Source organism: Neoarius graeffei, chromosome 4, assembly GCF_027579695.1.
Source record: "Neoarius graeffei isolate fNeoGra1 chromosome 4, fNeoGra1.pri, whole genome shotgun sequence".
NCBI classification, from domain to species: domain Eukaryota; kingdom Metazoa; phylum Chordata; class Actinopteri; order Siluriformes; family Ariidae; genus Neoarius; species Neoarius graeffei.
Window position 1 is genome coordinate 34,070,770 of NC_083572.1, and position 13,264 is coordinate 34,084,033.

Consider the following 13,264-nt stretch of genomic DNA (forward strand, 5'->3'; position numbering starts at 1 on the left):
TTAAACTTTTGAATTTTGTCAAAATATTTCACCCAGTGTGTTTTCTTACCAAAAGGAACATAAAAACAAAAATGCATCATGATCGGAGGAACTTTTCATTTTTAGGGGGCAACTGATGCACCTGTGTGTGTGCGTGTGTGAGATGTATATACTTTCCCTCAAAATGGCAAAAGGCACCAGTTCACATGTTGACTGATATGTATACAATGTTTCATGAAGGTACCTTCAGTAGTTTTAAAGATATGGCCTGGAAACAAAAACGTGGACGGACTGAACCGGTTTCTATATAACTTCATTTGGGCGGAGGATAAAAAGTATATTTTTGTACCTTCAGGAATACCATGGCATGTTGCTGGGGCAGTGCCCTCTAAGGTACTTATTTGTAACCTTTTATATCAGTATTGTAACCGCTTCATTTGACGGTGGCTGTTCTAGCGCCATTAACATTAGTTTGTTCCTGAATGTGATGTATGAACAGGTGAATGTGTATTCTCTTTGATTGGGCCACTGTCAGTCCCCGCAGAACTTGATCAGGCAACTGAATGCTTGGAGTCAACATTCCGCTATACTTTAGATAATGTAGCTCCACTTAAAAGGAAAATGATTAGAGAAAAAAAAAGCACTCTGGTACAGTATAACGATGACGGACGCACTTTTAAAACAGACCACTCGAAAATTGGAACGTAAATGGTGTCAAATTGGTAGCGTTCAAATAAGCTTGGAAGGAGAGCTTCCTGAAGTATAGAAAAGCTCTTAGTGCTGCTAGATCAACATATCTGCCGTCCCTAATAGAAGATAACAAAAATAATCCTAGATTCCTATTTAATACTGTAGCAAAATTAATCAGGAAAAAGACCATGATAGACACATGCACACCTGCAGTATGTAGTAGCAATGACTTCATGAATTTTTTTTAATGACAAAATTGAAAATATTCGACAAATTCAAACAACTAATTTAAGGTCAGACAATGTAAGTGACCCTGTAGTTAACACTATATCAGATCAGCAATTAGAATGTTTTACTCCCCTTAGAGAAATCGAACTACTTTCATTAATCTCCGCATCAAAATCCTCAACTTGTGTATTAGATCCCTTACCTACATGTCTTTTCAAACAGATAATACCTGAAGTAATTGAACTACTTCTAAAAATAAATTCTTCCTTTAGGATTGGCTATGTACCCAAATCCTTTAAACTAGCAGTTATCAAACCCCTGATTTAAAAAAAAAAAACAACAAGCTGACCTTGATCCCTGTCGGCTGTCCAATTATTGGCCAATATCAAACCTCCCCTTGATCTCCAAGATCCTAGAAAAAGCTGTTGCACAGCAGTTATGTTCATATAGGAATAACATCCATGAAATGTATCAGTCAGGATTTAGACCATCATAGCACTGAGACAGCACTGGTTAAAGTAGTAAATGACCTGTTGGCATCTGATCAGGGCTGTGTCTCGCTGCTTGTGTTGCTTGACCTTAGTGCAGCATTTTATACCACTGATCATTTCATTCTTTTGGATAGACTAGAAAATGTGGTCGGTGAGGGGACACCCCACCACCACCCCCCCGCAACTGGCTGCTAGACTTCCTCACTGAAAGACCACAGTTAGTGCAGGTCGGACAGAACACCTCCAGTGTCATCACTCTCAGCCAAGGCTCCCCTCAGGGCTGTGTCCTGAGCCCTCTGCTATTCACTTTGATGACACACACAACAGTGGTGGGCCTCATCAGGGGCAACAATGACCTGGCCTACAAAGAGGAGGTGGAGCAGCTGTTGGGCTGGTGCAGAGAAAACAACCTGATCCTGAACATGGACAAAACCAAAGAGTTCATTGTCGACTATTATTTATTATTAGGAACAATTCCTAATTTCACAGGTCACTGTGTACTATTGCACTTTTTATAATATTTTTGCTGCTGTACTGTATATTTTAATATACTTTGATATTTAATTCTGTGCTGAGCCAAATTGCAACGAAATTTTCTTTGTACAATTGTTGCATACTGAATGATGCAAGGTGTCTGTCTATCTAAAGCACTGAATGGTCTCACTCCACAGTACCTGAATGAATTTCTGGTCCTTTATGACCTGCCAGGTCTAATTGGATCAAAAGCTGCAGGCTATCTGCTGGTACCTCATATAGTAAAGGCTACATCAGGAGGTAGAGTCTTTTCTTACAAAGCCCCACAGTTATCGAACATCCTTCTAAGTAGTGGTTGGGAATCAGACACAGTCTCAGCATTTAAGTCTAGGCTGAAAACATTATCTGTTTAGTCAAGCCTTTCGTTAAGTGTTTGAGGTAGAGTAGATCTGGAGGGTCCTCAGACATAGTGTTTTGGTAAACTGGGATGTATGGATGCTGTCAGTCAGTCATTTTTAGGGCCTTTTTGACCCTAAAAAGGTACACACAGTCCTTGAGGTCCAATAATGAGACCGAGGGGGTACATTTTAGTGTAGATTGTACCTTGGGGGACAGAAATGGACTCCTACAGTACCCTCATTTCTGACAGCGTATAGACCCCTTGGATGGACGTTAAATTTATGTTGTCAATTGTCACTACCCTAGACCTGGGGGACAAGCGAGCTTTGTTTTACACACTGTTCACATACTAGAGCCAAGCAAAGAGAGAATTTTTCCCGACATCAGCTTTGGGGAACAGAATGCTGCGAAAGCCAAAGCACTTGCCCTCAAAGGACTCTTACCTGAATTGTTGGCTAGATGGTATTCCTGGCCCCCCATGTCTCAACAACCCCAAGGACCTCTAGTTACAGAGCTGTTTACGCTCTATCATTTATACAGTGATGCTTATTATTGTTAAAACAATATCTGAAGTGTTTATTTTACAAATAATAAAATATCTTGCTTTAGATTTTCAAATAATGTAAGATTTTATTTTACTTTTAACCAATAGTGGATGGTACAATAATTAATTGCAAATGCTAACAATCAGTGCATTCCAATTGTAGCTATATCATATAGTAACTATAATCACCCTTTGTCATAATAATTTCAGTAAACGGTTAATGTTCAGTTCCTTCATTTATTCTCGTTTCAAAAGGCACAACCGAGTCACACAGGTTGGTAAGTGTGTAACAGACTAACAGTTTGATCCAAAATAGTTTTTCCTGCCAGTCAATTTATTTCCATTTCACATATGCAGCTGTTGTAAAGTTCAGTGTGTTTGTATAGAACTCTCTTGAACTGGAGGTTCATTACTACACTCACTCTGGCTCCATGGTGACATTTTACACAGGACTGGGTTCCTCTAACAGTAACGGCCTCTAGTACTCTCTGCACTTGATCTTTTCTGTTCTTTCAGGATATATTGCGCATGTCGCTCCTTATTGGGTTCTTTACTGAGTTATGTCTGCACTGTTTGGTGTCCAATCTGGGTTTTCAGTGTCGAATAAGGAAGCTGCTTCACCTACAGTGGTGTTTGAAAGTTTGTGAACACTATAAAATTTTCTATTTTTCTGCATAAATATGACTTAAAACATCAGACTTTCACACAAGTCTTAAAAGTAGATAAAGAGAACCCAGTTAAACAAATGAGACAAAACTATTATACTTGGTCATTTTATTTATTGAGGAAAATGATCCAATATTACATATGTGAGTAGCAAAAGTATGTGAACCTTTTGCTTTCAGTATCTGGTGTGATGACAACACCCCCCCCCCCCCCCCCCCCCCCCCCCCCCGCCGCACAGCAATAACTGCAACTAAATGTTTCTGGTAACTGTTGATCAGTCCTGCACACTGGCTTGGAAGAATTTTAGCCCATTCTGCTGTACAGAACAGCTTCAACTCTGGGATCTTGGTGGGTTTCCTCACATGAACTGCTCGCTTCAGGTCCTTCCACAACATTTCGATTGGATTAAGGTCAGAACTTTGACTTGGCCATTCCAAAACATTAACTTTATTCTTCTTTAACCATTCTTTGGTAGAACGACTTGTGTGCTTAGGGTCGTTGTCTTGCTGCATGACCCACCTTCTTTTTCCTTTAGAATTCACTGGTATAATTCAGAATTCATTGTTCTATCAATGATGGCAAGCCGTCCTGGCCCAGATGCAGCAGAACAGGCCCAAATCATGATACTACCACCACCACATTTCACAGATGGGATAAGGTCCTTATGCTGGAATGCAGTTTGTGCCTTTCTCCAAACATAACGCTTCTCATTTAAACCAAAAAGTTCTATTTTGGTGTCATCCGTCCACAAAACATTTTTTCCAATAGCCTTCTGGCTTGTCCATGTGATCTTTAGCAAACTGCAAACGAGCAGTAATGTTCTTTTTGGAGATCAGTGACTTTCTCGTTGCAACCCTGCCATGCACACCCTTTGTTGTTCAGTGTTCTCCTGATGGTGGACTCATGAACATTAACATTAGCCAATGTGAGAGAGGCCTTCAGTTGCTTAGATGTTACCCTGGGTTCTTTGTGACCTCGCTGACTATTACATGCTTTGCTCTTGGAGTGATCTTTGTTGGTTGACCACTCCTGGGGAGGGTAACAATGGTCTTGAATTTCCTCCATTTGTACACAATCTGTCTGGCTGTGGATTGGTGGAGTCCAAACTCTTTAGAGATGGTTTTGTAACCTTTTCCAGCCTGATAAGCATCAACAGCGCTTTTTCTGAGGTCCTTAGAAATCTCCTTTGTTCGTGACATGATGCACTTCCACAAACGTGTTGTGAAGATCAGACTTTGATAGATCCCTGTTCTTTAAATAAAACAGGGTGCCCACTCACACCTGATTTGTCATCCCATTGATTTGAAAACACGACTCTAATTTCACCTTCAAATTAACTGTTAATCCTCGAGGTTCACATACTTTTGCCACTCACATATGTAATATTGGATCATTTTCCTCAATAAATAAATGACCAAGTATAATATTTTTGTCTCACTTGTTTAAGTGGGTTCTCTTTATCTACTTTTAGGACTTGTGTGAAAATCTGATGTTTTAGGTCATATTTATGCAGACATGTATAGAAAATTCTAAAGGGTTCACAAACTTTCAAGCACCACTGTGTAAGAAAATAACTTGAATTTGTTTGAGCACTTTCATGAAGAAGTTAACTTGATTGTGAGCAGAAATAAAACAATTTTTAAGCAAACTCACTTCTGACTTTAAAAAAAAAAACATTTTAAATGGAATCATGAATTTCTCTAGAGTTTTCAGGCTTGGCTCCTCTCATTATATCCTCTTTAACCACTCATTTTTTTCATTGTTCTTGAAGCGTTTGCTTCTCTTTAACATTTTTCTTGATAGTGGGGAGACGGTAATACCTTTGTTTCACTATTTGAATGATTTGAACAACCAAAAATGACAAGAAAATTGAACCATGTTGAAGACATCTGTTTTGACCCCCAGGTGAAATTATCACGTGATGCGTGACGTCTTGCACAAGGGATCTAGGTGGATGCCATACGTAAAGATTGTAAGATGGCAGTGTTGTTGGCTCTCGGAGTTTCAGCAGTTTTGACGAATTTTGCATACATTTTTGCTCTGCTGTTAGTCATTATTTTGCTTTTTTATTCATTTACTTATTTATTTTATTTTTTAAAATAACTCAGAACTAGTTATAGTATGAACCCAGTAGAGGATCGACCAAAAAAAAAAAAAAAAGCTTGGTAATGTGTGCAACCACTTGCATGAGTTCGTTTAGTCCTGCCCCAGCTGTTAGTGGCCCAGGTGGTGCAGTTCACATTGAAATTGACCCTGGTCAGACTCGAGTCTGACCTACCTCGGGAGGTGGGTCACAAAGCAGAGTCAGACAATACGGGTTAACCCTTTCGGAGACAAATCAACATGAGTATAACCTGGGTTGGCCATTCTGTATGAAAGGGATAAATCGCACACCCACTCTGTGCCTGGCTCTTGTTTTGTTCTTTTTCTGATTGTGCTGTCATGAACATAAACATGTGCTTACAGAGGCCTGTAGGTCTTGGGTTTTTATTCACATCTCTGAGCCTTAAATGGTGTGAACCTTGGACTAAATTTGCTGAGACGCCCACTCCTGGGAAGATTAGCAACTATCTTGAATGCTCTCCATTTGTAAACAGTTGTTCTCACTGTAGAATGTTTAGTTTCAAATTGTTTGTTTGGAAATGACCTCATAACCTTGACTGGAATTAGCCATTGCCATGGGGTGGTGAGTGTGGTGTTTTGTTTATTTATTTAATTTTTTATTTTTATTTTATTTTTCTTAAATAGCTGCACTACAAGCATTGAAGCGCAAGAAGCGATATGAAAAGCAGTTGGCTCAGATCGATGGAACGTTGTCCACCATTGAGTTCCAGAGGGAGGCACTGGAGAATGCCAACACTAACACTGAGGTCATCAAGAACATGGGCTTTGCTGCTAAGGCCATGAAAGCTGCTCATGATGACATGTACGTAATTGACTTTCTACTGTTCTGTATTTAAATTTTGTAAATTGTATTATGATATCTTGTTCATATTTAGTTCTTTGCTGAGCTGCAGATCCTGAGATAACGTAAAATAAGTACAGGGCCAAATCTGCTTTATTTGATGTTTTTTAATAAATTAGAATCTGGCTCTTATATATATTTATAAACCAGCAGGTTTTATTGGATGAAGACTGTGTGATTGAACAAAATTACTAGTTTTATAATTGCATAGGATGTGCTAATTTCAGTCTTGTTTGGTAGAATGCATGCTAGAAAAGCCATTCCTTGGTTATCCCTGCTAACAGTAATGGTCCTTATGGAATTTTGCAGGAGTAATCTTGTTTAATTACTGTAACTTCTTTACTAGTAAGAATTTATCAGCACTTTGTTTAAATATTTAAATATGTCCTGATTGTCTATAGACATCATACTTCACCAAGGTAGCTACCTGAAATGGTCATGTTAGATTTTTAAAGCTGTGGTTAATTTATTAGTTCAACATTTCTTTTATAGTTTGTGAAGCTTTGTTGCTTGTGTGTGTGTGTGTGTGTGTGTGTTTGACAGACTTTTTTTTTTTTTAACGCGTTAACGCAATTTTACTTGAAAGACATTAAGAAAAAAATAGTGCCGTTAACGCAGGTTACATTTGTCCCAATGGCTCATCGTCAATGCATCACCTTTTCGATGCATCAGATTATACACATCTCTGAATCAGTGAATGATGGAGAAAGACCCCTCGAATGGGAAGTTCCATTTTAAAGTATTGGCAGACAGCACACTTAAAACCAAAGTTGTATGTTGGTACTGTCAGGCTGAGTTTAGTTATCAGTGGAGTACATCCAGCCTGTGATATCACATGCAAGCTAAGCACACACACCTAAAACAGTGCTAGTAATATGCAGTAGACCATGCTTGGCAGTGTTTGGCGGAAAACAATGGACTGTTCAACCTCCAGCAAATTAACGGTAGTGATTGCTAAGTGGATAGCTACAGCATGCAGGCCGATTTAGATGGGGTTTACATTAGACTGTATCAGCGGATCATCAGATTAACGTTTTTAAAACGATTAGCGTGCACACAGCAACGCCAATACACGATTCGCGTGCACACAGCAACGCCAATACACGGATATGCTCGGCTCCGCAGGCATCCTGTGCTCCAAATCACTCCGCCCTGAACAGCGAGTGCCCTCTGGAGGGTGCGCACTCCGGCCCTGCGCAGCTCACAGAGCGCGCGAGTGAAGCGCACGAGCAGTGATTCGGGACTGAGCCGCTGTGTGTGTGTGTGTGTGATCCTAGTGCATATCGGGCATGCACATCACTTACCACTTGCAAGTGGAAGGATGGCAAGCCTAAAGACAATCATAACTACACAATGGGCAGTATTTGCATCAGTATTTGCAGTATTTTCATACTTTTATACTCTTTAATGAAAGGTGATACAAGGCGGAAGTCCGCGTCGTTTTTCAGCAGTCGCGTCACATGACCAACGCCAGCGAATCAGGAAGGTGGATGTCACAGTGACGTTGTCCAATGACGACGCCAGCTAGAGCTCAGCACAGCGTGTCCGCGTATCTCAGTGTTTACACAGCACCGGACCAGACACGATCTGGATTGAATACGTGGACCCTGGCGGATTCCCGTTTCCTGGCGTTTCCAGGCGTTTTAATGTAAACGGACAGTGCATCCGCGAAGAAAACAAGACAGATACGGTCTAATGTAAACTTGGCCTTACATGGTGGAGGATGAAGGTCTGTGCAACATAATATGAATAGCTTCCAGCAACCTGACTTTTGAGTTGCCCTTGAGGGCTACAATTGTCACTAGGATACACAAGCTGTATGAAATGGATAGGGCAAAATTGGCTAAGGAGTTGGAGCTCAGAGACAGTTGTGCTCACTAGTGACTACATGTGATCGGCATGACTAGGGAATCACCGCTACCTTGGGGCTACAGCCCATTATGTCGATAAAGACTGGACACTGCATTCACATGCTTTGACCATCAACAAAACAAAGGAGACGTATCATGCTGAGGCCTGTGTGGAACATTTTATGGATGTAGATAAGAGAACTTTATTAATCCCAAAGGAAATTCTTGTGCCAGAAATCGCTCCATAACAATACAGTATGTTAAAATACAATACAAGCTGAAAATAAATTATGTAAAATAAAACTGTACAAGAAATAAATGCCTCCCACATAGTTCAGATGTTGCGTAGATTTGGTATCTTTTCGGGCTACAAGATCAACCTTACAAAGAGTGAGTGCTTTCCAGTAAACAACCTAGCTCTTTTAATCCCACACAAAGAGACCTGCCATTTCATCTGTCTAAATCTGGCTTCAAATGTTTGGGAATTAATATTACATGGACTTTCTCTAAGCTATACAAAAAGAACTTCACACCCCTCATTAATAAGCTACAAAACGATTTACAGAGCTGGAGGTCCATTAATCTTTCACTGGCTGGGAAAATCAACTGTATTAAAATGAATGTTTTGCCCTGTTTCCTCTATCTTTTTCAATGTCTCCCTGTATTCCTTCCAAAGTCTTTTTTTTTCAGTCCATTGATAAGACTATATCATCATTCATTGGGGGGGGTAAAGCCCCTAAAATCCAAAAAAAGGCTTCTACAGCGACCTCGAACCCAGGGCGGATTGGGTTTGCCAAATTTGCTTCACTATTACTGGTCGGCCAATATTCAGAAAATTATACACTGGCTCCACACACCAGAACCGTCGTGGTCCAAACTTGAAAATGAATCATGCATCTTGACCTCCCTCCCCACCCTGGTTACCTCCAGTCTCCCTCCATCTACCCGACTCTACACCTCTAGCCCAGTTGTTATTAATACTCTACGAACTTGGTCACAATTTTGAAACCATTTCGGTCTAAAAGATTTTTCTAAACTGGCCCCTATCTGTGATCATCTTTTTCTCCCACCCAGTTTAGACAATGCCTTTGCCTTGTGGAAAAGACTCGGCCTCTCCAAATTTAAAGACCTCTGTAGTGAGGGTGTCTTCTCTACTTTCAATCATCTCTGTGAGATTCAATCTCCCCAGCTTAAGTCGTTTTCGATACTTCCAGGTCCGACATTTCATGCAAAATATCAACCTAAACTTCCCTTATGCACCCCAACCTTCTGCTATAGACAACATCCTCCAAATTCCCTCCAATCTAAAAGTGTTAGGACTAGGACTGGTTTGGCCTCTAGAGGCCGCTGTTATTTCCTTTTCGTGTCATGTTTATTTTGGCCTCTAGAGGCTGCCACTGTTCCTGTGTTTTGTGTTTGTGTTAATTGCCTGTTTAGTCCTGATTATCTTCACCTGTGTTCAATTTAGTTTGTGTATTTATACCCCCTGAGTTCAGTCCTCTTGTCACTGCTGTAATGTTTATCTCCAGTTTCCTCTGTACTGTGTTCTTTGTTTTGCACTTTGCTTTTCTTTTGGATTTAGTAGTGACTGTGTGTTTTTGGATCTTCTGAGCTTTTGCATTTTTGCCTTTTCCTTTTTGGACTTTGAACTTTTGGATATTTTATTTTTCCCTTTGTCTTCCCAGTGTTGGATTATACTCTTTTTTTTTTTTTTTTTTTTTCTTTTGCCCTGGATTGTATATAGTGTATATAGTATAAATAAACCTTTTGATACTTTTTCTACTTCTGCCTCACGCCTCTGCATTTGAGTCATCCCCTTGGTGGCCTAGTGGGGGTTTGCTGGATTTTCACACCAACGAACCAGGTTCGAATCCCAGCAAAACCCTAACAGAAAGACTCCGTCATGACCGACTCAGCAGAGGCTGCTTCAACTGTCTACCCGGCCAACCTTCAGGGAATTACGGCAGCTTTGACACGCTTCGGAGCGACCACGTACGCTCACCAGCCAACGTGAGGCCCTTGCTCGCCACGAGGAACTGCTTCAGCAAATCGGGAAAACCCTGGCACAGCTGACATCTCTGCCTGCATCTCCTGATCCAGCTCCAGCTCCTGCTCCTGTGCCTCTTGCCATGCTGCCTTCTTCACCTCGCGAACCCAGCCTTCCTGCACCACAGAGGTACGACGGCAAGCACAGTGAGTGCCGAGAGTTCCTTACCCAGTGTCAACTCACCTTTGAGCTTCAGCCTACCACCTACACTACGGATCGCCGCAAGATTGCCTTTGTGATCACCTTATTAGCTGGTAAGGCGCGAGCCTGGGCTACTGCTATCTGGCAAAGACAGGGACCTGAGTGCCTTGATTTCCAGCTGTTTTCTGAAGAGATGCTTCGGGTCTTCGATCAGGCGGACATCAGTACCGACGCAGCCCGAAAGCTCATGTCCATCCGGCAAGGAGGAAGCGTCGCAGATTACGCCATCTCGTTCCGAACGCTCGCAGCAGTAAGTGGATGGAACGAGACTGCCCTGGTGTCAGCCTTCCACCATGGTCTGTCTGACCCCATCAAGGACGGTCTGGCCTCTATTGGATGCCCAAGTGACCTCGAAACCCTCATCTCACATGCTATTCGTCTGGACAACAGGATGAGAGAACGCCACCAAGCTTTGAGCCCCCCCCAGCCTCCCTACCTCTACCTGGAAACCGTCTACCTCCTTCAGTGACTGTCCAGAACCCATGCAAGTGGGTCGTACTCGCCTCTCCGCATCTGAGAGGGAGCGCAGAAGGAGGGACAAGTGCTGCATCTACTGTGGCAAGCCTGGTCACTTCCGAGCATCATGTCCCGAACTCTTGGGAAAAGGACCGCCCTGTCCAGCCGAGGGAGGGTTGTGACGGGGCCTACCCTCTCTCCCGGACTCCCTGGCCAAGGAATCTACATCCCGGTCTCCATCTCCTGGGGTGAGTCTGTCCACTCTTGTCAAGCTTTGTTAGACTCAGGGGCGGCTGGGAACTTTATGGATATTCACTTCGCCCAAAGCATCAATATTCCGACTGCACCTCTTGAAGTCCCACTGTCTGTGTCTGCCCTCGATGGCCAAGCGTTAGGTGATGGAAGAGTCACCCAAGTTACTTCTCCAGTCTTCTTCCAGTCTCAAGGTCACAAGGAAGAAATATCCCTGCACCTGATTCCTTCACCTGAGTTCCCAGTTATTCTAGGCCTTCCTTGGCTTACTCGCCACAACCCTCGCATAGACTGGGTAACAAGCCAGGTTGTGGAATGGGGCCCTGCATGCCATGCCTCTTGTCTGCTCTCTAGCTCTCCTGTGTCTCCTGCCGAGCCCCCTGATCTCACCGAGTTATCTCAAGTTCCCACAGAGTACTGGGATCTCAAGGAGGTATTCAGCAAGAGCAGGGCCGCCGTTCTTCCTCCGCACCGGGCCTACGACTGTGCCATCGACTTGCTCCCTGGGACTACCCCTCCTCGTGGCAGACTGTTTTCCCTCTCTCAGCCAGAATGCAAGGCCATGGAGGAATACCTCAAAGACGCCCTGGTCTCTGGGTTCATTCGACCCTCCACCTCACCTGCTGGTGCCGGCTTCTTCTTTGTCAGCAAGAAGGATGGGGGGCTCCGACCATGTATTGACTACAGGGGCCTGAACAAGATCACTGTGCGCAACCGATATCCCCTTCCGCTGATGTCCACTGCTTTCGACCTGCTCCAAGGCGCCACCGTCTTCACCAAGTTGGACCTACGGAACACATACCACCTCATCCGTATCCGACAGGGAGACGAGTGGAAGACTGCCTTTAACACCCTGTCTGGGCACTACGAATACCAGGTGATGCCCTTCGGACTCACCAACGCACCAGCTGTTTTTCAGGCCCTAATCAACGACGTCTTAAGGGACATGATTAACCTGTACGTTTTTGTCTACCTCGACATCCTTATCTTTTCCAAGACCGTGCAGGAGCACCGCCACCATGTCCGCCAGGTTCTCCAGAGGCTGCTACAGAACAATCTGTTCGCCAAGGCCCAGAAATGCGAATTTCATGTTCCTGAGGTCTCCTTTCTGGGATTTATTGTACGGACAGGCCAACTCCAAATGGACCCTGCCAAGACCCTGGCCGTCCGGGACTAGCCTACTCCCAAGTCCGTTAAGGAGGTTCAGCGGTTCTTAGGATTCGCTAACTTCTACCGCAAGTTCATCAGGAACTTCAGTTCTGTAGCAGCACCCATGTCAGACCTCACCAAAGGGACAGGTGGATCTTATGGCTGGTCTCTTCAGGCTGAAAAGGCGTTCAAAGATCTCAAGGACCGCTTCTGCACGGCACCCATTCTGGTCCTCCCGGACACCTCCCAACCATTCATCGTGGAGGTGGACACCTCGGACAGTGGTGTCGGCGCGGTGCTCTCAACGTTCGGAAGGAAAGCTGCACCCCTGCGCTTACTTCTCCCACCGCCTGAGTCCTGCGGAGTCCCGGTACGATGTGGGGGATCGAGAGCTGCTAGTGGTCAAACTGGCCCTTGAGGAGTGGAGGCACTGGCTGGAGGGAGTGCAACATCCATTCCTGGTTTGGACTGACCACAAGAACCTGGAGTACCTCCAGCAAGCCAAGAGACTGAACCCTCGACAGGCTAGGTGGGCCCTGTTTTTCAGTCGGTTTGACTTCACCCTCTCGTACCGCCCCGGCTCCAAGAACACCAAACCTGACGCACTGTCCAGGCTGTTCTCTGCCACTAACAGGGAGAATGAAGTCGGGCCTATTATCCCTGTGTCCTGGATTGTGGCCCCTGTCCGCTGGGGTATTGAGGAGGCTGTCCGACGAGCCCAACGCCAGGACCCCGGTCCTGGGACGGGGCCACCGGGCCTCTTGTACGTCCCACATCAAGCCCAGGCCAAGGTTCTCCAGTGGGGTCACTCTTCCCCTCTCACCGCCCACCCGGGAGCTCGGAGGACCCTGGACTTCCTGAAAAGACGCTTCT

The 13,264-nt window shown here is 44.0% G+C and overlaps 1 protein-coding gene across 1 annotated transcript in view; it reads left to right on the plus strand.

Moving 5' to 3' along the window:
- The window catches only part of LOC132884354 (charged multivesicular body protein 4b), a 104,808-nt gene that overhangs the window by 56,919 nt on the left and 34,625 nt on the right, over positions 1-13,264 (plus strand). Inside the window, exon 2 of the mRNA XM_060918199.1 lies at positions 6,220-6,397. Within this exon, the coding sequence (XP_060774182.1) occupies positions 6,220-6,397 (178 nt within the window). The remainder of the gene's footprint in view (positions 1-6,219; positions 6,398-13,264) is intronic.